This window comes from Gekko japonicus, unplaced genomic scaffold, assembly GCF_001447785.1.
Source record: "Gekko japonicus isolate JY-2015 unplaced genomic scaffold, Gekko_japonicus_V1.1 scaffold258, whole genome shotgun sequence".
Taxonomy (NCBI): Eukaryota; Metazoa; Chordata; class Lepidosauria; order Squamata; family Gekkonidae; genus Gekko; species Gekko japonicus.
The window spans coordinates 688,342-710,795 of NW_015164190.1; the positions used below are offsets into that span (position 1 = coordinate 688,342).

The following is a 22,454-nucleotide window of genomic DNA, read 5'->3' on the forward strand; positions in this document are numbered from 1 at the left end:
GCCAACTGCTCCACTCTCCTCGACCAGCTCTAGATTCCTTTGGCTTTTTGATAACATGGAACGAGAAGAGGAGGCGCTAGAGTTTTTCCTTTCTCCTCCTGTCCTATGAAAGCTGGGACACTTCTCCTAGCTATCTGACCCTGCTGTCTAACCACTGAGTTTGCTTTATTTTTCTGTAGATCTCACAGAAAGCCTGTGTTTCAGCCCACTGCCTTTTCCAACTGCGTTATGTCTGTGAAGCAGTTGTGCTACATTGGTTTCCATGCTCCTGAGAAACAGCAGCTGGCCAAGAACCTGGTACAAAAGTTTGGCTTTGAACTCTTTGCTGCACGGGTGACAGCATGGAGCAAGCAGTTGGCCTTAAGAAGAGGCGCTGCCGTCTTTGTTGTCAATGAGAGGCTGAAGGCAGCGAGAGAAGTTCCACTTATTTTCTCCTCTGGTCCCTGCAAAGATCAAGGAATCCTGTATGACGTGGATCTGCAGTATGTAGTCAGCACAGCTTCTAACATTTGTTTTGAGATAGAGAATGTACCTGGCATCTCCCAGAGCCTTCAGGAACAAGGTTGCCAGATCCTTATCCCTCCTACTAATGTAGCAGATGAGGGTGGTTGTGTCACTTATGCAGTGGTGAGATCCATTGTGGGTAACATCAGTCACACTCTGCTTGACCGATCACGGTATTGTGGACCTTTCCTGCCTGGCTTTCATGGTGTAAAGAGTGCCTCGGAAAACTTTAGTGAAGCTAGGGAGGTCACACATTTTGACCACATCACCTATGCTTGTCTCCCAGGTAGTTCTCTAGCAGTACTGGACTGGTACAAGAACTGTTTTGGTTTCCAGCGCTTCTCTGTCCACCACCAAGATGCTGCTGCTGAAGGTTACAGTATCCAGGGAGCTGGCATGGGCCTTCGTCTTACTGCCATGCATTGCAATGGGAGTGGCTTGACTCAGCTAGACCGTGACTGTAAGCTTGTTCTTGCTGAGTCGTTGCCACAGCAAAGGAAGAACCAGGTAGATACTTTCTTAGAGCAGCATGGAGGGGCTGGCATCCAACATGTGGCACTCTACACCACTGATATCGTAAGAACTGCTGCCGCCATGGCAAAGGCTGGTGCAAACTTTGTAGAACCACCCTTAACCTACTACAGTGAGAAAGGGAGGGAGAAAGAGATACAGCAAGTTGGGCAGGATCCTCATCTTCTGGAACACTACGGCATCCTCCTGGATTCCGAGGTAGCTGGGGAAGGAAGCAACATCAGTCCTGGCCTTCATGGTAAACAATACCTGATGCAGATATTCACTAAACCTCTCTTTGCAGAGGACACATTCTTCCTAGAGCTCATAGAACGATGTGGGGCTGTAGGTTTCGGTGAGAGAAACATCCGTGCTCTCTGGAAAGCAGTGCAGAACTACATGGACAAGCAATAGAGACTGACTTCAATTTCCTCTTAAGAATGAACATTAATAATAATGAAGTGCTGTCAAGTCACAAGCAACTTATGGCAACCCCCCTCATTGGGCAGAAGTGATTTGCCATTGCCTTCCTCTGCACAGCAACCTTGGTTTTCTTTAGTGGTCCCCCATTCAAGTGCTAACCATTGTCAATCCTGTTCCGCTTCCAAGCTTTGGCAAGCTCAGACTAGTCTGGGCTATTCAGGCAGCTACAAGAATGAACATTATATTATGCAATTACTGGACCTCATTGTTGGGCCAACCATCTTTGTGATATGAGTGCTGCTACAAACCTGCCTCTCTGTGGTTAGTTCTTGTACCACATCAATAATATGTATAGAGGTTCTGATCAAGGTTATCTGGATCATAGAAGGTTGCATCTGTATCAGAGCCACTGATAGTGCTGTAGAAAGTACAACTGAGGGCCCGCAAATTCGCAGGAGGGAATCCCATCTCCCCCCACACACTCTTGCTGAGCTCAGCGTGGCCCCCAGGCTCTCCAGCAGCTGCAGCTGGATCCAGCATGGAACCCAGGGCTGTTTGGCAGCTGCTGCCAGACCTGGCGTGGCCCTTGGGCTCTCCCTGGGCTGCACTGCCACTGCTGGGGCCCAGCCCAGTTGCTGGGCTGCGCCAATGACAACAGCATGCCCAGTGGAGCTCCTGGGCTTCAGTGGCAGCATGCCCAGTGCAGCTCTCAGCCTGCGCCACCAGTGCCATGCCTAGCATATCTCCTGGGGTGTGTGATCACTGCTGGGCCCAGCGCAACTCCCAGGCTATGTGGCCGCCACCACTGGGCCTGGCGTGGATCCCTGGCTGCACAGCCACTGACTGCCTGAGGCAAGCACAGAGAACTCTATTTTTCAGGGGATGTAACACCCCCCTGGTGTATTTTTTCTTCCGATTTTTCTGCAAAGCTGGGGAGTTTCTGTGAACAACAGCCTCTGTTTCCAGATATGAATCTGTTGTAACAAGTTCTTTGGCGCAGATTGTATTAGGCGTTCCAGTTGCTAGCCAATGGAATGGCAAAAGGGGCACCAACATGCTGGGCCTCGGTTTAAGGTTCAAGGGAGATAAAAATTACTTTACCAAACCTGGCTGTGCTGATAAACCAAATCACTTTTATGGAGGCAGGTACAACTAAATAACTGACACTGGTACAATCTCTGTAGAAAATAATGAAAAGTTTATTAGTAAAACTGGAAATAAAAGCAGGATATTGCAAACTCTAAAAACAGCTGACTCATGGAACTCCAACAAGAATCACAGTAAGATATGGTGGTGTGTGACTGGTTTTTGTCATAATTGTATACAGTTATTTGCCTATGGGAAGCAATTGCGCTAAGAAAACAATATTGGATGCATAAGATATCTCTTGTTGAACTGTTTTGCTCTGCAGACACTGGAGAAGGGGAGTTGTCTCACCCAGCATGGTTAATCTACCCCCATGCACTTCAATTTTGTTACATACCACAGTGACGCCAAGAAATCCCTACCTTCTTCTTTGGAGCATCCACAGTTACTTGTATGGTGTACGTAAACAGAGCAGATTGTTAAATCCTCAGCGTTCTCCCCTCTGATCACAGCCATTTCCCTTCAAGACATCTACAAGTTTGCTGAAAATCCAGGGCTATCTCTTTTTATCATCCAGGTTATAGGCTGAGACACTCAAAAGATGGGTGGGGAGGAAACCCCCACACCACTAAGCTTTGCTCATACTGTTTGACACCACCCCCACCATGCACTGCCAGGAGAGTTCTAAAACCTGAGATTCTAATTACAGGCATCTGAGGGAGCCACCAGTGGTGCTCCTAAGTACTGTTTATTATTGCTTGGATTGAAGAGAGGTGTATCCCTGCATGTGTTAGTTCAGGAAGGTTACAGACAGTATAGTCAGCTCTTTGGGTGAGATGCAAGAAAAGAATCCAGAGAAAGTTGCTTCTTGGAAGAGCTGCTCTCTGCTTCAAGTACTGGCTTGCTGGCACACAGAGAGTCCCGTTTCCTCTTGGCAACCTGTTAATGTGCACATGTTTAAATACAGGGGGAGGGGGGGAAGCCTGCAGCTCTCTACCTGCCATCCCCCCCTGCTTACTGGCCTAGGATTTCTAGGCAACCTTTACTAAGCAGAGTCAAACAACTGGAAACTATTCAGTTTAGCTAGAAGGAACTGTAATGGACAAACCACAAGCTGACTGCTTCTGATCACAGGACCAGTGTGGAAGTTCAGTAGGAGGGGGACAAGACGCTAGGAATATTAATAAATCTGCAGGTGAGAGAAAATAATGAAACCCACCTTGGAAACACTGACTGCAGAGCTCCATTTTTCATAGGCTTTCAAGACCTGAAAAAAGCAAGACACCTCACATGACATGCAAAGCATCTCTAGCACCATAGTTAAGTAGATAGTTGGATACTAGTTCCTCCATCCTGGGAGTAGGCTATTGGCAGCTTTCATAGAAACTTAGCTGTATCAAATGCCCCCAGACAGCTTGCTTGAGGCACAAAGACAGTGAGATAGAGAAAACAGAGTTCCTGGAAGAGGGTATCTCTTGTCATTTAGCCAGGTACTACCACACTCCTGGTAGTAGTGAACAGTTGTTCCTTTTCAGTTTTCAGTGGCTAACATTTCTTGTTGTTGCTACATTTTTAGTACTCTGGAGAAAAGAACTTGGATCTAGTGGGAAATGTGAAGTAGCTGATGCCTAGATTCTCAGTACCTTCTTCATGGCAGTGGAAACAGCTGAATTCTGGAATTTCACTTTGGTCACCCATTTGCATGGTGGCAATGTGGCTTCCATTTTGCAATTTCCTTCATACTTGTCCAGGTTCAAAAAGTAGATTGTGTATGTTTGGCGAATGTGGGAGAACATATGAAGAACCTACAGATGACAGCAAGATTTGCATGTGAGGGCAGGGAAGGAAAAAGATCCATGGCTCAATAGCGCCTTCTTCATCTCTTGGCAGGCAGGCAGACCTTCAGAGGCTGAACAGTCAGGGTTTGAATAGAAAGGAACCGCTGGGCTTCTCCTTAACTGTCAGTCACCACTGCTTTCAGATAAGGACATAAGGAGATGGTATCATATGACCCCCAAGGCCTATGGCAAGGTAAGGATAATCTCAGAGGTGAATGGCTGGAACCTCAAGACTTATCTTACCTGACCCCTCTGTACTATGACAAGATCTTTTTAATCTGTTCCTTTTAGGTTCTGATTCATACAGTGTTTAGGGAACAAATTTCCTTACTGAATAAAGCCACCTGCAACTATCCACCAGTCAGTTATAAAGCAACTGTTCTTTCCACAGGTATTATAAAAACAGCTCATACACTGCACATGTCCTGATACCTTGCTAAGAGGCTAACTGGCAACAGAGCCTCTGCTGCTACCTGCCCCCTGCCACTGGTGGGTTGTAAATACTATGTACTACAGGGGTGGGAAGAGGAGGGTTTGTTGTGAGATGTGGTTAAACAATGGCCAGTCAACACTATTGACAATGCCCAAAATACTTAGCACAAGTCTTGTGTAGGGTCTGATTTACCTCTCCAACATGCTGCAAGCGTCCCACAGCCACTTCACTGCCAACCCATGCGCGAAGGTGATTGGCCACTGTTGCTTTTTGCTGCTTCTCCTGCCCTGGGCCAAGGAGGAGGCTAGGAAACTCCCACAGCCCTGCCAGCAGACCTGTGAGAAAAGGCACAGCTCCATCATCAGCACAAACTGATACAACATCGCTTTTAAAGGCTTGGTCTGGAAATCTCTGGTTCAATCTCAGCCTTGGTATGAACAGTGCCCTCAAATAAAACTACCTGCTCTTAACTTTGGCTAAAATAAAGACTACTGTAAAAATTCTTGCGATAAGGTATGGTAGAATAACTTTTGGCACTTAAGGAAAGCAATACATAAACAGTGAAGTATTTATTGTTCTACTGAAACACAGCTTTCCCCTTATCAGGCAGACAAGATATTCAGAAAACAATGCTTCCATAGTAACAGTGCTGCTCCCAAGGCTGGCGTTTGCATCAGGGCTGAGTGCTCTCTGCTGGCTAGTGCAGGAGAAACAGACCGTGCCTTAAATAATTCAGTTTGCTTCCTTTCATTTTAGCTGCAACATGAACTTTGCAATTGCTGTCTCAGAAAGATCAGGTTGCCTATCCCACAGGGTATATTAACTTAGGATGGACAGGACCCAGCTCTGACATACAGACATCCAAGTTCTTCAAGCTCTTGCTCAAAATCACCACTGTGCTTCAACTTACAAGTGGCTGCCTCAGCCAAATCAAATGGTTCAATGGCCTTTGCTGGCAAAGTCAATTGCCCCCATACAAGCAACCCTTCTTTGCAATGCAGTTTCTGACCCAAAAGGATATACTGTGGTTTGATAAAAGATAAGACAACATCCAAGTTTGCCTTAAGAGTATGGGGAACGAAGATTGTAAAAGTGACTTCAGACTTATTCTTTCTCATTCCCTGCCCACTTATGAGCTAGTTACCTGTGCTGGGTCTCTGTACAATAAGGTACTCTGGCTTGTCTTCATGGCATTTCCTCTGTAGCACACATGTAGCCGTTCTCTCTATCCTGGGCTGTTTCTTGGAAGCTTTCCTGGGGAAGTTGGTCACACCAAGACTACGGTCCCACAGCTCTGAAGGAGGCAGGCAAAGGGAGCAACTTCCTGTGAGGTTGGCTGCAGATCAGAAGAATGGAGCAGGTAAGATGCTTGGTTCTGGAGTCTTAGCAAAAACCCAGTGATTTCAGACCTACTCTATAGTAGCAGAGGAGTTTAAGCCAGGAAAGTTTGGCAATACAAACCAGAATTCATCTGACACTGCCTAGCCCATGGTGCCTGACCCCCCCTCCGACATTGGTGCTGTGTGCAACGCCAGGTCTATAAATAATAAGGCCATGGTCCTTCGGGAACAGAAGGTAGACTAGGCGTGTGTGACTGATACCTAGGTGTACGACTGGGAAACCGTAGCTCTCTCCCAGCTTGCCCCTCCTGGGTTCTCGGTCCTACACCAATCATGGACTAGGGGGCAGGGGGGAGGAGTGGCTATTTTCATTCGGGAGGTTTACTCCTTCAGGGCGCTCCCATCGTTGGAGATCATGGGCATTGAGTGTGTCGGCCTGGTGTGGGAGGCCAGGGAGAGTGTGGCGATTTGGCTGGTGTACCAACCACCTAACACACCGGCCAACAGCCTGCCGTCCCTGATGGAGGCCATATCAGGCTGGGCGCTGGAACACCCTAGGCTAATAGTCCTGGGTGACTTCAATGTCCATGCCAATGACGTGGCTTCCATTCAGGCAGCGCACCTAGTGTCGTCCATGGCAGCACTGGGACTCTCCCGATTTATAACGACCCCCACTCACCGAGCTGGGCACACGCTTGATTTGATCTTCATGGTGGGGGTAACAGTGGACTGGATTACTGCTTTGGCAGTACAATGCCCTGAGGGCCCGTCTGAATGTTGCACCCCAATCCTGTTTAGGCAGCAAGCGAATTTTAGCTTGCCCACGGAGCCAAATGGACCCAGTGCGGCTCCAGATGGCCCTGCGGGATCTGATGCCCCCTGGTGGCTCGTTGGATGAGCTTGTAGACGACTGGCACAGTTGGCTCTCTGCAGCCATCAATGAGATTGCTCCCCAACACCCTCTGCGCCCTCGCTCTAGGCTTGCTCCCTGGTTTACCCAGGAGCTGCGGCTTATGAAGCGAGAGCTGAGACAGTTAGAGAGATGGTGGCGCCGTGCTCAAGACAAAGCTACAAGAGCATCTTATAGGATGTTTATGAGATCATATGAGATGGCAGTCAAAGCTGCTTAGAGAGAGTTCTATGCGGCTACGATTGCGTCTGAGAGCTTACGCCCAGCCCAATTGTTTAGAACAATTCAGCTTATAACAGCTCTGCCATAGGGCAGACTAAAAGCTAGGGAATTGGATATTGGCTGTGAGGCATTTGCGAGCTATTTCGCGGATAAAGTCTTGGTGCTCCGCCGCGACCTCCCCGCCACAGTTGAAGCAGTGAGTGAACTTGAGGCCCCTTGCGCGTCTTCCATTCCGGCTTTGGATTATTTCAGCCCACTCAGCCTGGAGGAAGTCGACAGATTGCTCGCAGCTGTATGCCCAACCACATGCAGCCTTGATCCGTGCCCTTCCTGGCTCATTAAAGCGGGCCATGAGGGGTTTCAAGGTGCCCTAAGGGAGATTATCAACAAGTCCCTCTCTGAGGGGCGGTTCCTGGGGGCACTCAAGGAAGTGATGATCCGCCTTGCAATGGCTTGTCTCCTTTCTCCAAGGTCGGGGACAAAGGGTGGCCATTGGGGAGCAGCGGTCCCAAAAGCACCCACTAGTGTGCCCCAAGGGGCTGTGCTCTCCCCGATGTTACTTAACATCTATATGCGCCCCCTTGCCCAGATTGCCCGGAGGCATGGGCTGGTCTGTCACCAATATGCGGATGACACCTAGCTCTATCTGATGTTGGGCGGTCAGTCTGACTCTACCCCGGAAGATCTGGACCGGGCGTTGCAGGATGTGGCTGGATGGCTTAGATTGAGTCGATTGAAACTGAACCCGACGAAGACAGAGGTCCTGTGCCTGAATCGGAGCGGTACGGGGGTAGGGATCCCACTCCCAGCCTTTGGTGGGGTGCCACTGGTGCCAGCTCCGAGGGGCAGGAGTTTGGGAGTACTCCTGGATGCTTCTTTAACAATGGAGGCCCAGGCAGCAGCTGCTGCCAAGGCAGCCTTTTACCATCTTCGGCTGATTAGGCAGTTGGTTCCCTTCCTCAAACGCAATGATCTGGCTGCAGTGATCCATGCTATGGTCACCTCGAGGTTGGACTACTGCAGTGCTCTCTACATGGGGCTGCCCTTGGTGCAACTCCGGAAGCTGCAGCTGGTGCAGAATGCGGCGGCCAGGCTGTTGATAAGTCTCCCCAGGTGGGAGCACATCCAGCCTGTGCTTAAGACTCTGCACTGGCTCCCAATAGCATTCCGGATTCGTTTCAAGGTTCTGGTTTTGACCTTTAAAGCCCTTTATGGTCAGGGACTGGCCTACCTGAGGGACTGCCTTTCCTGTATGTTCCCCAGAGAGCACTGCGATCAGGATCCCAAAACCGCCTGGACCTCCCTGGCCCAAAGGAAGTCAGGTTGATGGCAACCAGGACTAGGGCTTTCTCGTTTGTAGCTCCGTCCTATTGGAACGAGCTTCCTGCCGAGATCAGGGCCCTGTGGGACTTGTCACAGTTCCGCAGGGCCGTGAAAACAGAACTTTTTAGGCAGGCGTTCCGCTAGGAGTGGCATCCTACCAGCAGTGCCCTGTGTGAACTCCGATCCAACACGACCTAGTGCGATGGCACCGCTGAATGTGTCCCTAAACTGCAATTTATTTTTATCTATCACCATCGAATGAATGTTTTATATTGACCTGTCTATGTTTTTAAATGATGTATTTTATGCTATTACTGTAAAATGTATACTGCTTATCAGTTTTTGGAAGCTGCCCTGAGCCCGCCTGGCGGGGAGGGCGGGGTAGAAGTGAAATAAATAAATCAGTATATTGATGGCACCTCATTTTACAGTTGCAGACTCTCTCATCCAAACACCACACCAAACTGTTCAGTGCTAATATTGACTGTGGTGGAATAGCAAAGAGTTGTTCCCAATGAATGGCAGTTCCCCCCCCCCCCCCCAGCCCACCCTTTTTGAATGAAAGGAAAACACAAAAAAGTTTGAGAATGAATGGCAAAAACCAAATTAGAGCCAGATCAAAGCCATCTCTCCTACACCTACAGTTTTGTTAATCCACCCTAGGAGAATCTGGCAGCTCATAGCACTGCATGCTGCTGAGAAGTCTAGGAAAATCTCTTCTCCATTTCCAAATGCTGGTAGTCCAGAAGGGCCATCGAGGGGTTCTTGGCTCCAAGATCAGGTTGAAATGTACATTCAATCCAGTCAAGTGAGATTTACGCATGCAGGATTCCTGGAGCTTGGAGGCCATTACATAATCTATTTTATACTAGAAACAGAAGATTGGCCTATAGTTAGCGGGGTCATCTGAACAGAAGGATCACTTTATCAGAAGGATCTGGGTTTGTTGGTTACAGGTGTGGTTCTTCCCCTTCCTATAAATCAAGTATGCTGAATAAAGAAAGGGCAGTGGGTGTAAGGGAAAAGAACATAAGAAGTGTGTTTGGAGTGGTGAGCTGTTGGGGTTTTTCCCCACCTTGAAAAAACTTTGAAAGAATGCAACCCTATATTCCAAAAAAGCCCTCCTGAAGGGCCAAACCTCAGCACTTACCACATTCTTCTACATCCAGCACCCAGGAACTCTTGGAGGCAGATCTTCCTGTCAGTCTCTTGGCAGAGTCTTCCAGCTCCTTCTCTACCTGCAGAAGAGAAGGTGTCAGTCTGTGACTGCCCAGAGGTGTGTGTCTATTAATTTGCTACATTATTAGTCTGCCCTTCCTTCAATGAGCTCAGGGTGGGGTACATCATTTCTGCTTTCCTCCATTTAAGCTCACAACCTTGTGAGGTAGGTTAGGCAAAGAGAGAGAGGCAGAGAGAGAGAGACTCTTAGTGAGCTTTGTGGCAGAGCAGGGACTTGAACCTGGTTCTTCCAGATCCTAAGCTGGCATTCTAACCACTAAACTAAGTTGGTTCTTCAGGCTTCCTCCAGAACTCTCATGACCCCAGCATATTTTAACATTAATCACAATTTCATGATCTAAACCAACTCAAGTTAGAACAAAACTGAGAAATATATTATACATACCCAATGCTAAGAAAAATTATTGATTTGGTATGGTAATATAGAAGGAACCTGTGTTTTAGTGTCTAATAAAGACAAAATGGAGAAGAAAAGTAATTCTTTAGGATTTTTTATTAGATTCACAGTGCAATGCTATGTAGGAGTTACTCCAGACTATATGCATGGATTTCAAGGTACTTAGACTGGAGTAACTGTGGGTGCCTTCCCCCCCATCACTGTGTGGGCATACACATATTTAGGAAAAATGTTTTTTAAGTTTACAATACACGGTATCTGGGCCAAATTGCGCATAGAACAAATTCCTTCCTGGCAGACATTAGTCGGACTCCACAACAAAACAACCGATCCTGGTATAGGGAAAAGAGAGAAAGGTGCCCACTTACCCTGTGGTGAGCTCTGCAGTGCTGCCTCACTGGACACTTCATGCACAATGGGGCCCTGGGAGTGCACACCATTGCCCCCAGTTCCATCATAGCTTGGTTAAAGTCCCCTGGATGGGCTGGATCCACCAGCGCGTGTGATAAAGCCCTAAGATGAACAGCAACCTACATTGGCAAGCACAACAGGGAAGCCCAAGGCAGCCAGGTGAAAGAGATCTTGAGCCTTCTCTGTCTACAACCACAGTCATGGGGAAGGATGCAGAGAATTGCATCCAAATAATTCTGTGTAAAATAAGGGACCGAGGAAATGAAGTAAAGGTTTTGCATAGAGCTGTCCTTGCAGCTTGCAGTAGGGAAGTATTGCTTAAAAAGGTAGACTTGGTTCTCTAATATTATCTAACACAGAATCTGATGACCCTGAAAGAAGCTTGACAATTATTTCTGTTTTTTTCCTTAACGAGACCATTTCTTGTCCTAAACAATATGAACAGTGTCTTCTAAAAACTCACTGTGATGGACTGCACTTTAAAGTCTTATAAGTGTTGTGTAAACAGGTAAAGGACTGTGAAGGGTTAATTCTTCACAGAGCCTGAGAGCCTTGAGTGACAGGCTGCTCCAAGAGATCTGATTGGTTAGCATCAGTTGATCATAGAAAGACTTCTGAACTGAAAACTGAGGAGAATTCAATCTGAGTCTAGCCCTGACGGAGAAGAGTTTAGTACTGACAGGGTTTGTGCTTAGCCCTAACTGAGAGCAGTTTAACACTGATGGAGTACTGGGAAGGTTAGCAAGAGGAGTGAGTAGTTAGGTGCAGACTCCCATTCAGGCAAGAAAAGGGGATAGATCTTCCAGTGAGAAAAGAATTTCCCTACCCAGTTAAAACAGGCAGATAGCTCTGAAGAATGGAGAGATCCCTGGTCTGGTGTGTTTAGAAACTGCCTTTTAAATCCTGAGAAGTCAATTAAAACTCAAGAAGAGCACTGGTGTGTTTAGTGAAGGTGTTTGGGTACTGGACAGAGTATCCTGGAAACCAAAAGAACCACATACACTCAAGAAAGTGTACTGGAATGTTTAGAAAACACTGAAACAAAAGCCTCTCATTTTAAAGATTCTAAGTCACTGTGAAAAGCATCTCTCAGTTGCTTGAAACATATGAACTGTAGTCTATGCCTGTACTGAATTACTTCAGAGGTCTATATTGATTTACTTCAGAAACATTACCCTTGATTTCACCTGACCTTTACACTGAATAAAATATTTTATTATTTTTGAACTTTAAAAGTCTTTGAGTGCCATTTCAGTGGTTAAGGGGGATCTCAACCCTTCCCTCAGGTTCCAGGGCTGTGCCAGCAGCGAAATATCATATTGTGACAGGGTGGGACAGCAACTGTTCTTCAGAAAGGAAGAAAATAGATTCAAAGGGCTGCTCAGTGAGAAAGGGAGAGAAAAACAGGGAGAATCTTGTCTCAGAGGGAGGGAAGTGTGGAAGGTCGTGATACTCCTCTTAGAGGGGTTTGGAGGGGCACCCACATATTTATTTGTAAGCTTTGCTCAGTGTCTCCCTTCTACAGCCCCTACCCTTTCCCAGGAGCTATTCTCACCCTAGTCCTGAGCATACTTGGCTGGTAGTGGAATTTATTTATTTAAATATTTATACCCCACCTTTTTTGATGGCTCAAGGCAGTTTACAAACTCAAATTTAACAATGCAAAACAAAATACAACAAAATCCCACCTAAGCCCCTGCTAAAAATTCTGGCAGCTTGCATCCCTTGCCCCAAATTCTCCTTTTCCTAGTCCTACAGTACACCACCTTTTTCAGTAACAGAAATTATGGCCTTTTGATTTCAAGGATCGAGCCCCCTTGTTCCATGCTAGTGGTGGGTATGGCTAATCCAGACTCAGGAACCTCTGCCTAAACTACTAGCAAGGAAGACCGATTAAAAAACATCTGCATACAGTAAAGGGCTGGCTGGGAACCATCCAAAACAAGTATGATTTTGTCAGGTAGCTGCCATTATTCTCTAGCTGGGATTTCAGATGAGGAATAAGAGGCAAAAATCTGTCTCCTTATTTGACCCTTGCATCCTAAAGCTCCACCTGCACCATTACAACCACATTCCTTTTCTTACCAGACTTTATCGGTAACAGCAGAATTGGTGGGATCAGCCCCAATGGCTCGTACACGGCACAAGACCCGAATTACATTTCCATCCACCACACCTGTCACCTGGAAGCATTGAGCAACAACAACAGTCAGTGATCATCCCTGTGAGAGTTCATATTCAAGTGTCACTTAGCTAAGGGAAGGGCAATGTAAGAGCAAAGGGACCTTTCTGCTCATAAAACTAGAGCATTGTTATTTTCAGAAGCAAGTATGAGAAATACAATACACAACGGGTCCCATTCTTGTAGTAAATCATTGTATTTTCCCACTCTTTGAACGTTTCCAGTGTGACTACCGAGAGAATTAAATTACAACTCAATTCATGATGTTTAGGGCATTCCAAAGACCTCCCCCAACACATGTAAATGTGAAATGAGCTGCAAAGAGCAGTTGGGCAGGAGATGAGAAGTCTATGTCTCTCAACCAATGGTGGACTCTGTGTGTTCTGGGGTTAATCAAGGCAAGCCAGGCCCAGTCTGAGGTACCATCTGCTTCATGCAAATTCCCTAAGGCAAAGCTGCCTATCCAGAGTGCAGCCTTATTCACCTGGCCAAATGCTATGGATGCAATAGCTCCTGCAGTGTACTTCCCTACTCCTGGCAACAGCTTCTGCAGCTCCTCTGCTGTCCTGGGCACATGACCTGCCATCTCTGATACAATCTGCAAAAGATCAGTGAATTCATTTATTCACCTCATTTATACCCCACCTTTCTCCACAGTGGACTTAAGTCACCTGGCAATTTCATTATGAACATCTCCAATTTATATGGAAACACACAACTGCCAATCCAACAGTCAGTGCAGAGAATTAGGGACAATCCAAATCAAAGAAAGGAAGTGAAATAGTGACACGCAAATCTGCTATGAAAAAGCCAGCTGTGCAAAGGCCAGCTTAACAATAGAGGGCCTTGTGCTACATGCCAAACTACAGTGGACAGCTGTGCCCACAGAAGCCAAAGCCACAACGGCAGCAATGTAAGAAGGACCACCTTTACAGGTTTTATAATACACCCCTATTACTCACACCAGCCCTTTTAAGAAGGAAGTGATTCCACGGCTGAGAGTAATAGGGGTGGGGGAAGAGTCTATACAGGCAATACAGTGCAGTGTCTCATGCACTGGAACTGGATATGGAAAAGCATTCCCCACATCTGTACTTGGTTATGAAAATTCATTGCATGGCCAAATTATTTTCTCCCAGCCTTAAATACTCTGCTTACTCTCGGGCAGTTAAAGTACTCTGAAATTTTTGGAGGAAGGTGGGACACAAATTCAATACACATATTTGAAGGTCTGGGACGCATCTCACCCATAAACTATGCATTTACCTTCAGGGAGCTGCTCAGAGCAGGCCCTCAATAGTAAGCTCTTTGTAGATACTGATCTTGTCATCTAAGAACATTTTCCACTCTCCTACTAGTGAGACAAACTATGACATGGGTCACAAGAGCTAATTGTCTGCTCTGGGTCCCTTCCAAAGTGGCTATCTATAGCCAACAACCTTCCTTTATCACCAGTCATTAAAGGATGGGAATGATTCTCCTTGCCAAAACCAACCACCACCAGCCACATGCACACAGACAATGACTCATCCATGCCCATAGAGTACCTTATGTGCACCTTCCTGGAGCCGCTTCCCTCGAGAATAGTAGCCAAGCCCTGCCCACAGTTCATTCACTTCCTACTCCCAAACAGAAGGAGATGTTAGGGGAAACCAGAACATGGCGAAGGAAAGATCAATTTTTCTTGAATACATGCAAGTGTACTCATGTATGTTTGTGCAGATACAGTTAACGATCTTGCATTCTCTTTCTTACCTCCAGTGAAGCTCCAGCTAGATCCTGTAAGGTTGGCCATTTCTGCATCACAAAGAAAAAGGTTTACTGATCTACAAAACAGCCTGCATGAATCTGTTCCAGAAACCAAAAGCTAATGCAAATGAGAAGGTGCCACAGGGTAGTTTAGCATCACCTGCATCCAGCGATTGTAGTAGTTGATCACAGAAGCCACTTGAGTCTGTTGGAGCATGATCTCAGATACCCACACTGCAAACACAAACCGGGAAATGTAAGCATTAGGGATTCTGATTTCTTCCAGAACCTTCTCAGTCTTGCCTAGCAAATAGGAAATGCTGCTCCATGAATAACAGAAAGGAAACTAGTGGCCTATTTCAGTATCCCTCAGTTGCAGAAGGGCAATGCAGCTGAGGATAACTAGTTCCGCTTGCCGTTTTCTTCTTTCCCTTTGACTGGTGCCACCCACATGCTGTGACCTGATGGATTTGCCATCTTGCTTTTTCTGGGGCCCCAATAACTCTACACGGGCCTAGTTGGTAACACACACAAAGTGATTTTCTCTGCAGTGAAACAGATTACCCACCGCCTGCCTACATATCCCCTGAAGCTGCCAGCAGGACACTTTTATATACTGGTTGTGCAGTTAGCTCCAGAGCAGCATAAAAGCAGATCAGTGACAGGAACTCCTAGCCAAACTCTTTCAAGTTGTCTCTCACCAGCATATGCTCGTCTGTCAGCATCAGCTTCAATTGTGGCCTGTAACAGCATGAAGAGGGGAATTCATGAAAAAGGACACAACAACACAGCCACTGCTTGCACCTTTCAAAAAAGGCTCTTTTCTAAGTGGCTTGGAATCTGCATATAGCAGGCCATACCAGTTTTCTCCAAGGAAGGTCCCGTTTGCAATTATTGTACCAGGCAAGCAGCCTTTTCCGAAACAGTTCAATTTCAACTGCACTGCTGAATGTATGAAATGAAGACTGCTGGCTGGGCACTCCTGCAACAGTAAGAGCATAGTTAACAATTTTTAGGAGCTAATTTTATGAGTAATTAGAGAAGTAAAAAAAAAAGCACCCACATGCTCCATAATGCTCACTGGTGTATTTCCTGGTGCCCACTTGCTCATTTCCTAAAGCAAACAGCTAATCCTAGCTTTTCTTCAACTTACTGGAGGAGGTGCTTCTGAAGATCCCAAGAAGCATCACCATTGTGTCTGGAAGGAACCTTCATTTGGAAATACCTTCTTCCATTATACAAGGATGCTTGGCTTGGAACCTCCCAACACGTGATTGGCCACAGTCACCCATAGCAGCTATTTTATGGTGATGCTTACTACCTGCTCTTAAAATTCCAAAAATGCCCACAGTCTCAACAAGGCTGGGAACTCCTGCCCTAGGCGATGTCTCTTTTCACCTTGACAGTATACAGATAAAAGCAGGAAAAATGTGACACCCTGAGTACAGTTTTCTAGAACTTTCTGTGTGGCCATGCAAGTCTATTGTGCTGGGCAAACAGAGTTCTCACTTTACACAGTCCATATGCATTTCTATTTTTAATTTTTAAAAATGTGTGTGTGTTAAGTGTCATCACTTCTGACTTATGGTGGCCCTATGAATTAAAATACCACCAAATAAATGCCTAGAATATTTCTACAATCATAGTACTACAAGAATGGAGACAAAGTATACATTTTCAGGTTTTGTGTGGTGGTCTTAAGTCAGATCTCTATTAAAGTTCTAATGAATGTGTTAGATATTAAGAAAGGGGAAATGCAGATTCACATGAATGTCCTTCAACATGAACTAAGCAGCAGGTTACTATAATGCTCTGTACTTGCTGTCTATTACAAAGTCCGTTCCTGGAATCATTGAGAGCATCCAGGCTGACTCTATAATCTGGGAAAGTACAACTAGACTGCAGAATCCAAAGAAGGCACATTGATATCAACATCTAGATACATCTCTCTCAAGGGCAAGGGATGAATTTTAGAATACAGCAGATCACAGAACTGTTTGGCATCCAAAGCATCCCCCATCCCAGGTTGTTTAATATATTAGCATTATCGAGTGAGTACCCGGAAAGATATGAAGGCCTCTGAGAAACTGCAGGGGGGGACAATGTAGGCATCCCCCCAATTCTCCCCTCTCCAGGACTCTTTAAGGTCTCATTGACAGACAGCTGTGGTGGCTCAAGTGGTTAAGACACTGAACTGCAGGCTGTGGGAGGTCAGTAGTTCAGCAGTTCGAGACCCGGGTGCCGCATGATGGAGTGAGCTCCCATCTCTAGTTCCAGCTCCTGCCAACCTAGCAGTTCGAAAGCAAGACATTGCAAGTAGATAAATAGGTACCACTTCGCTGGGAAGGTAACAGCGGTCCGTGCGCCTTGGCGTTTAGTCATGCCGGCCACATGACCACGGAAATGTCTTCGGACAGCGCTGGCTCTTTGGCTTTGAAACAGAGATGAGTACCGCAACCCTAGAGTCGGACTCGACTGGCTTTCGAGCAAGGGAACCTTTACCTTTACTTTAATAAACTAACACCTAACCAGGAAAGAGCCCCTGTCATATATTTAGTTCACATCAACCTCTGATTTCTCTATCTGAATATGTAAGCAAACTAGAAGTTACAGTGAACTCAGGAACTGCTATCCAAAGATGAACTCATAATGAAAACAGGGCCTCAAAGATTCCGCTTTCCCTGCCCTTTACATAACATGGTTTGTTGTGGTACTGGACAAGATATTTTTGCAGCCTAAGCACCTTTGCAGAGCATGGTACTTTCTTCAAATTTCCTTGGCGATTTCTGTGGTTTGTCAGTGCCATGCTGTATTCCTTGCTTGCTGCATGCTGCCAACTGAATTTTACTCATTGCCAGGCTAGGAAAAGCAGAAAGCATGTTACTGTTAGAGCAGATCTTCACACCCCTCCTTCCTCTCCAAATACAAAACCAGCAACATACATAACTTTCTATGTATGATACCTTATACTTTTCCAAAACAGATTGTAATATGGAAATAGGAACTAGTAACACAACTGGCTGCCACTAACACAATCACACAAGTCTAGAGGGGACTTTGAGCATTACAAAGATAGATGTGTAGTACAGTCCACCTTCATTATTCTACACATGCAGCACAAACAAGGTAGCAGCATCTTGCAGGTAGGGATGCTATTTGGGGAGGGGGGGACTCCAGCAGTAAACATCAAAAAGATCCTACTCCAACAATACTAGCTTTCCACTTGCAGGAAGTTTTTTTAAAAAATAGAAGGGAGAATTGAAAAAACATTCCCCACTTCATTTTGCTGCAAATGTACTTGGCAACCTGCACAGTGCCAAGAGAGCACAAGCGCCCTCAAAGCCAGCTTACTGGTGGTGGTGATGGACGACTGGTCAAACTCCTACCTGCGTCTTTTTGTTACTTTCTTTCAGCGCCCGCCACATGTTCTCTCCCCGCCCTGACTAGCACACAGCCAATCAGAGCAAGTCTCAACGACGGATTCAACCTTAGACGTAAGTAAGGGAGTGGGACATACAGAACTCTAGCCAATCCGCACCATGTGCAAGAATAGTTTTGAAAAGGTCTTCTACTTTCCTGTTTGTGAGAGGAAAGCTTCCTTCGGGTGGCTCTGTCCCGATTAACGCCTGAGCAAATTAGCAGCGCAAGCTTGTACAAAGGCACGCCCGAACAAAGCTTGAGTCCAGTGGCACCTTTTAGACCAACAAAATTTTATTCTGGGTATAAACTTTCTGAAGTGTGCATGCACACAGAATCTTATACCCAGGATAAAACTTTGTTGGTCTTAAAGTTGCCGTTGCCACTGGGCTCAAACTTTGTTTTTGCTGCTTCAGATCAACACGGCTATCCACCTGAAAGGTATGCCAGTTTAAGACCCTGAATTTCAATGGGTGTAGACTGGAGTAACCTAACACAGGATTGCACTGTTCCGATGCAATCCTATTAACCTTAGTTGTGAGTAAACACACATAAGATTGCGCTGTAAAGCTCCAGTCCTACGTGCTCGTAATTAGCGGCAAATCCCGTTGAGTTTACTGGGACTTATTCCAAGGAAGCATGCCTCTAATGGGGCTGTGTAGCAACTGCAAGCCCAACTACACAGGCACGGGGTGTCAAAATATCCCAGTTGATTGTGTATGTCGGGAGAAAGTCGGACGTCTCTAAAAAATCTGCAACAGTTCTTAAAACGAAGCTCCAAAACGTCTCTTTCCGCCCACCCTTCAGGCACTCACCGAGACAGCTCAACCCCTGCGCCTCTTCCAGAGAAGGACCCTCATACTGCGCTATGCGCCGGAAGTCAGTGAAGGGAGATGGAGAGGTTTTGATGGGTTCGTGGTGGACATCCTCTGGCGGCAAGAAAAAGCATTTCTGCGGCTTCTGACATGTACTTTAGCCGGAAGTGGTGTAAGAATTTTCTTCAGCGGCCTAGTCTGAGAAAAATCTGGTTTCTTCCAAGGTCCTACCTGGGGTTGGGATTTCTAAGGAGCTGATCGCTTTTATCCTGATTGCTTCTATCGTTGTCTCTCTGTGGACTGTGACAGGAAAAAAAAGTCCTATTTGATAGTTGCAGTTCTTTAGGCTCTTGGGTTTGCGATCAAGGAAATATCCTTTTTTGTTTCAGCTAGGGTACGTAAGTGGCAGCCTCTGGTTGGGAATGTTGGCTTTGGTCACTGCCTTCTTCAACAGTGTTAGCCTAAGATTTTTTAAATCATTTGCTGTTTGCTGCTTGATCCTTACAGCTGTTTGACGATGACTTCCTTGAAGGTGCCAGTAATTGATGTCCAGAATGATAATTTCAAGGAGCTCTGGCCATCTATACTCTTGGCAATCAAAACTTCTAGCTTCATTGCTGTTGATACGGTGGGTACCTCGTCTAGCATGAGTTACTAAAGGATGTGTGTGTGACAGGGTGAAGTTGTGTGTAATAAGGATGTCACTGAGTTCCCATCCTACTGTAACTCCTGTTCCATGTTACTTTTGTACATTCAGGACCTGTGATCCCCGGCATAGCCTTTTTGGACTGGTCTGAGGGGATCTTTTCCTTTTTCACCAGCAAAAAACCTGGATGCAGCCTAAAGTATTAAACCTTAATAAGTCATTTGGAGTGTTCTGCTAGGCCATTCTGAATTGGCAGAGAGTTTCATAAGTGAAGAGTTGAAACAGTTCAAGCTAGCACACTATAGTTGCAGGCAAGCTTTTTCTGAGGTCATATGAAAAGGACTGTGTGTGGGTTGATTGGTGGTAATCATCAACTAAGAATCTATTTCCACCTTTAGAAATCTTGCTCTTTTCTTGTATCCATAGGAACTTAGTGGGCTTGGAACAAGAAAGAGTTTGTTAAACCAGTAAGTAACACGCTATTGCTGTCTTTTTTATAAAGCAAATTCTTGCAATTCTTCTGGGTAATCACTTTTTTGGAAGCAGAAGTAGGGGGTCTTTTCTATAATTGTCAAGTTTTTGTCTCTTTCTCAGTACCAAAGTTTGTTTGAGGATACTTCTATCAGGTTTCTGGTTGGGAGCAGTTCATTAGGTTTAATGTCCACATGAGAAAAGCAGCTTAAGATGGGATTGTTCACTCTGAGCAAACAGTCGTGCAAATGGTAACTCTGCTGGCTGTCAAGCTAATTTATCTGCTTCCTTTTTAAGTAGTATTTGTTTGGCTGTACGCATCTCATATGGGAAGAGACTCATACCTTCCACATAATGAAGAATGTTTTTAATGGAATGGGGTAGGGAAACATATCTCATAAATAGGGAACCTTAGAAAGCCATGGCTAAATAGTTCCTTGTGATGGAGCTTGTTTCCTTTTAAGATATTGGATGTCTTTTTACACAGGTGCATTGAAGAACGGTACAAAGCTGTATGCAATGCTGCTAGAACACGCTCCATCTTATCTCTAGGGATTGCTTGTTTCAAGAAGCTCCCTGATAAGGTATACTGCTCATCCTGTGGTGTTCACCCTACTGTCTTTATTTCTGTGGGTAAGACTATTAGCAGGTCATGGAAGGAAGTAGTTCTGTTTTGTGAGGTGATTTTGTTGGTTTATTTCTTAAAGCCTGAGAGAGAGGCATTTTTAAGGATTTGGAGGGGTTAGTTTGGTGTAGTAGTTAAGAGCGTGGACTCTAATCTGGGAGAACTGGGTTTGATTCCCCACTCCTCCACATGCAGCTGCTGGTGTGACTTTGGGTCAGTCAAAAGTTCTTTCAGAGCTGTTCTCTCAAGGAGAGCTCTCTCACTCCCACCTACCTTACAGGGTGTCTGTTGTGGGGAAGAGAAGGGAAACAGATTGTAAGCCACTCTGAGACTCCTTTGGGTAGTGAACGGTGGGGTATAAATCCAATCTCTTCCCTCTCCTCTCGAGATTAATGTTACAAGGAATTTTTAATGTAAAGTGATTGCAGAAATGGTGTACTGAGCTACCGGGACTGGTTCTAAAACAATAAGGACAGGATTCACGGATAACTTGAGCTATGACTTTTCACACTCTTCCTATGATACAGTTTTCAATTTTATTGGGCTGGCTTATGTTGCAGTTGGAAAACACATACCTCTCCCAGATCTACAACCTGACTCTGCTGTGTATGGAGGAATACATCATTGAACCACAGTCAGTTCAGTTCCTTGTGCAACATGGATTTGACTTCAACAAACAATATTCACAGGGCATTCCCTATCATAAAGGCAATGACAAGGTATTGAGTATGGAAATTCCCAACTACAGTAGCTAAGTATCTATGTTATGAGGACTTCTGTCCCAAGCAGAAAGCACATGTGGGTGGAAGTGGGCTTTCTCTGTAGCAGACATTCCTGTAGAAATGTCTCTTTTATAACATGTATCTGAATGGGATCTGCCATCTGGATATTAATGCTAGATGTTGGGCTTTCTGTGATTTAGGGAGTAATATCTCTTCTGTAATTTGTATTATAAACTACTTCAGGGGGCAGTGAGGACCAGAACATAAGAGATGCCAATGTTGGATCAGGCCAAAGGCCCATCCAGTCCAACACTCTGTATCACACAGTGGCCAGAAATACCAGTGCCATCAGGAGGTCCACCAGTGGGGCCACCACCAGTGGGGCCACCAGTGGGGCCAGACATTAGAAGCCCTCCCACTGTTGCCCCCCCCAAGCACCAAGAAGACAGAGCATCCCTTGCCCCAGAGTCCCTATCTATACCTTGTGGCTAATAGCCACTGATGGACCTCTGCTCCATATGCTTATCTAATTCCCTTTTGAAGCCGTCCATGCTTGTAGCCGCCACCACTTCCTGTGGCAGTGAATTCCAAGTGTTAATCACTCTTTGGGTGAAGAAGTACTTCCTTCTATCGGTTCTAACCCGACCGCTCAGCAATTTCATGGAGTGCCCATGAGTTCTTGTATTGTGAGAAAGGGAGAAAAGTACCTCTTTCTCTACCTGCTCTTTCCCATGCATAATCTTATAAACCTCAATCATGTCACCCCTCAGTCGTCGTTTCTCCAAGCTAAAGAGCCCTAAGCGCCTTAACCTTTCCTCATATGGAAAGTGTTCCAACCCTTTTATCATTCGAGTTGCCCTTTTCTGCACTTTTTCCAAAGCTATAATATCCTTTTTAAGGTGTGGAGAGCCAGTCTGGTGTAGTGGTTAAGTGTGCGGACTCTAATCTGGGAGAAGGCACTTTTTCCAAAGCTATAATATCCTTTTTAAGGTGTGGTGACCAGAATTGCACACAGTATTCAAAATGAGATTGCACCATTGATTTCTATAGAGGCATTATGATATTGGCTGATCTGTTTTCAATACCCTTCCTAATAATCCCCCAGCATAGCATTGGCCTTTTTTATTGCAGTCACACACTGTCTCGACATTTTCAGTGAGTTATCTACTACAACTCCAAGATCTCTCTCTT

General features: G+C 45.7%; 3 protein-coding genes across 4 annotated transcripts in view; 2 read left to right on the forward strand and 1 right to left on the reverse strand.

Moving 5' to 3' along the window:
- Positions 1–228: 228 nt before the first annotated feature.
- HPDL (4-hydroxyphenylpyruvate dioxygenase-like) lies at positions 229–1,505 on the forward strand. The gene has a single exon (XM_015408266.1). The coding sequence runs from the start codon at positions 229–231 to the stop codon at positions 1,426–1,428; it is 1,200 nt and encodes a 399-aa protein (XP_015263752.1). The 3' UTR covers positions 1,429–1,505.
- Positions 1,506–2,666: 1,161 nt separating this feature from the next.
- On the reverse strand, positions 2,667–18,031 carry MUTYH (mutY DNA glycosylase). Its single transcript, XM_015408279.1, has 16 exons — positions 17,954–18,031; positions 17,311–17,426; positions 15,428–15,549; positions 15,269–15,308; positions 14,728–14,801; positions 14,574–14,615; positions 14,366–14,437; positions 13,303–13,416; positions 12,722–12,819; positions 10,594–10,738; positions 9,740–9,827; positions 5,939–6,130; positions 4,987–5,129; positions 4,167–4,328; positions 3,743–3,790; positions 2,667–3,462 (listed from the first exon to the last, which is right to left on the reverse strand). The coding sequence occupies exons 2-16, from the start codon at positions 17,417–17,419 to the stop codon at positions 3,343–3,345; spliced, it is 1,569 nt and encodes a 522-aa protein (XP_015263765.1). The 5' UTR covers positions 17,420–17,426; positions 17,954–18,031; the 3' UTR covers positions 2,667–3,342.
- An 857-nt stretch (positions 18,032–18,888) lies between these two features.
- Positions 18,889–22,454, forward strand: part of TOE1 (target of EGR1, member 1 (nuclear)) — an 11,538-nt gene continuing 7,972 nt past the window's right edge. Inside the window, exons 1-5 of one of the 2 annotated variants that reach the window (XM_015408283.1) lie at positions 18,889–18,971; positions 19,307–19,427; positions 19,872–19,912; positions 20,404–20,500; positions 21,102–21,260. In XM_015408283.1, the coding sequence (XP_015263769.1) occupies positions 19,317–19,427; positions 19,872–19,912; positions 20,404–20,500; positions 21,102–21,260 (408 nt within the window). In that variant the 5' untranslated portion in view covers positions 18,889–18,971; positions 19,307–19,316. Of the gene's footprint in view, positions 18,972–19,118; positions 19,194–19,306; positions 19,428–19,871; positions 19,913–20,403; positions 20,501–21,101; positions 21,261–22,454 lie in introns of those variants that run through there. The other variant, XM_015408284.1, reaches the window with a different exon arrangement.

Excerpts from the sequence above, each read along its gene's own strand:
- HPDL (XM_015408266.1), top strand. The coding sequence starts at position 229 with ATGTCTGTGAAGCAGTTGTGCTACATTGGTTTCCATGCTCCTGAGAAA.
- MUTYH (XM_015408279.1), bottom strand. The coding sequence starts at position 17,419 with ATGAGTAAAATTCAGTTGGCAGCATGCAGCAAGCAAGGAATACAGCAT. Across the intron at positions 15,550-17,310 it reads AAGTACCATGCTCTGCAAAG|GAGTGCCCAGCCAGCAGTCT; the intron begins GTGCTTAGGCTG and ends TTACTGTTGCAG. Across the intron at positions 14,802-15,268 it reads TGACAGACGAGCATATGCTG|TGTGGGTATCTGAGATCATG; the intron begins GTGAGAGACAAC and ends TTGTGTTTGCAG.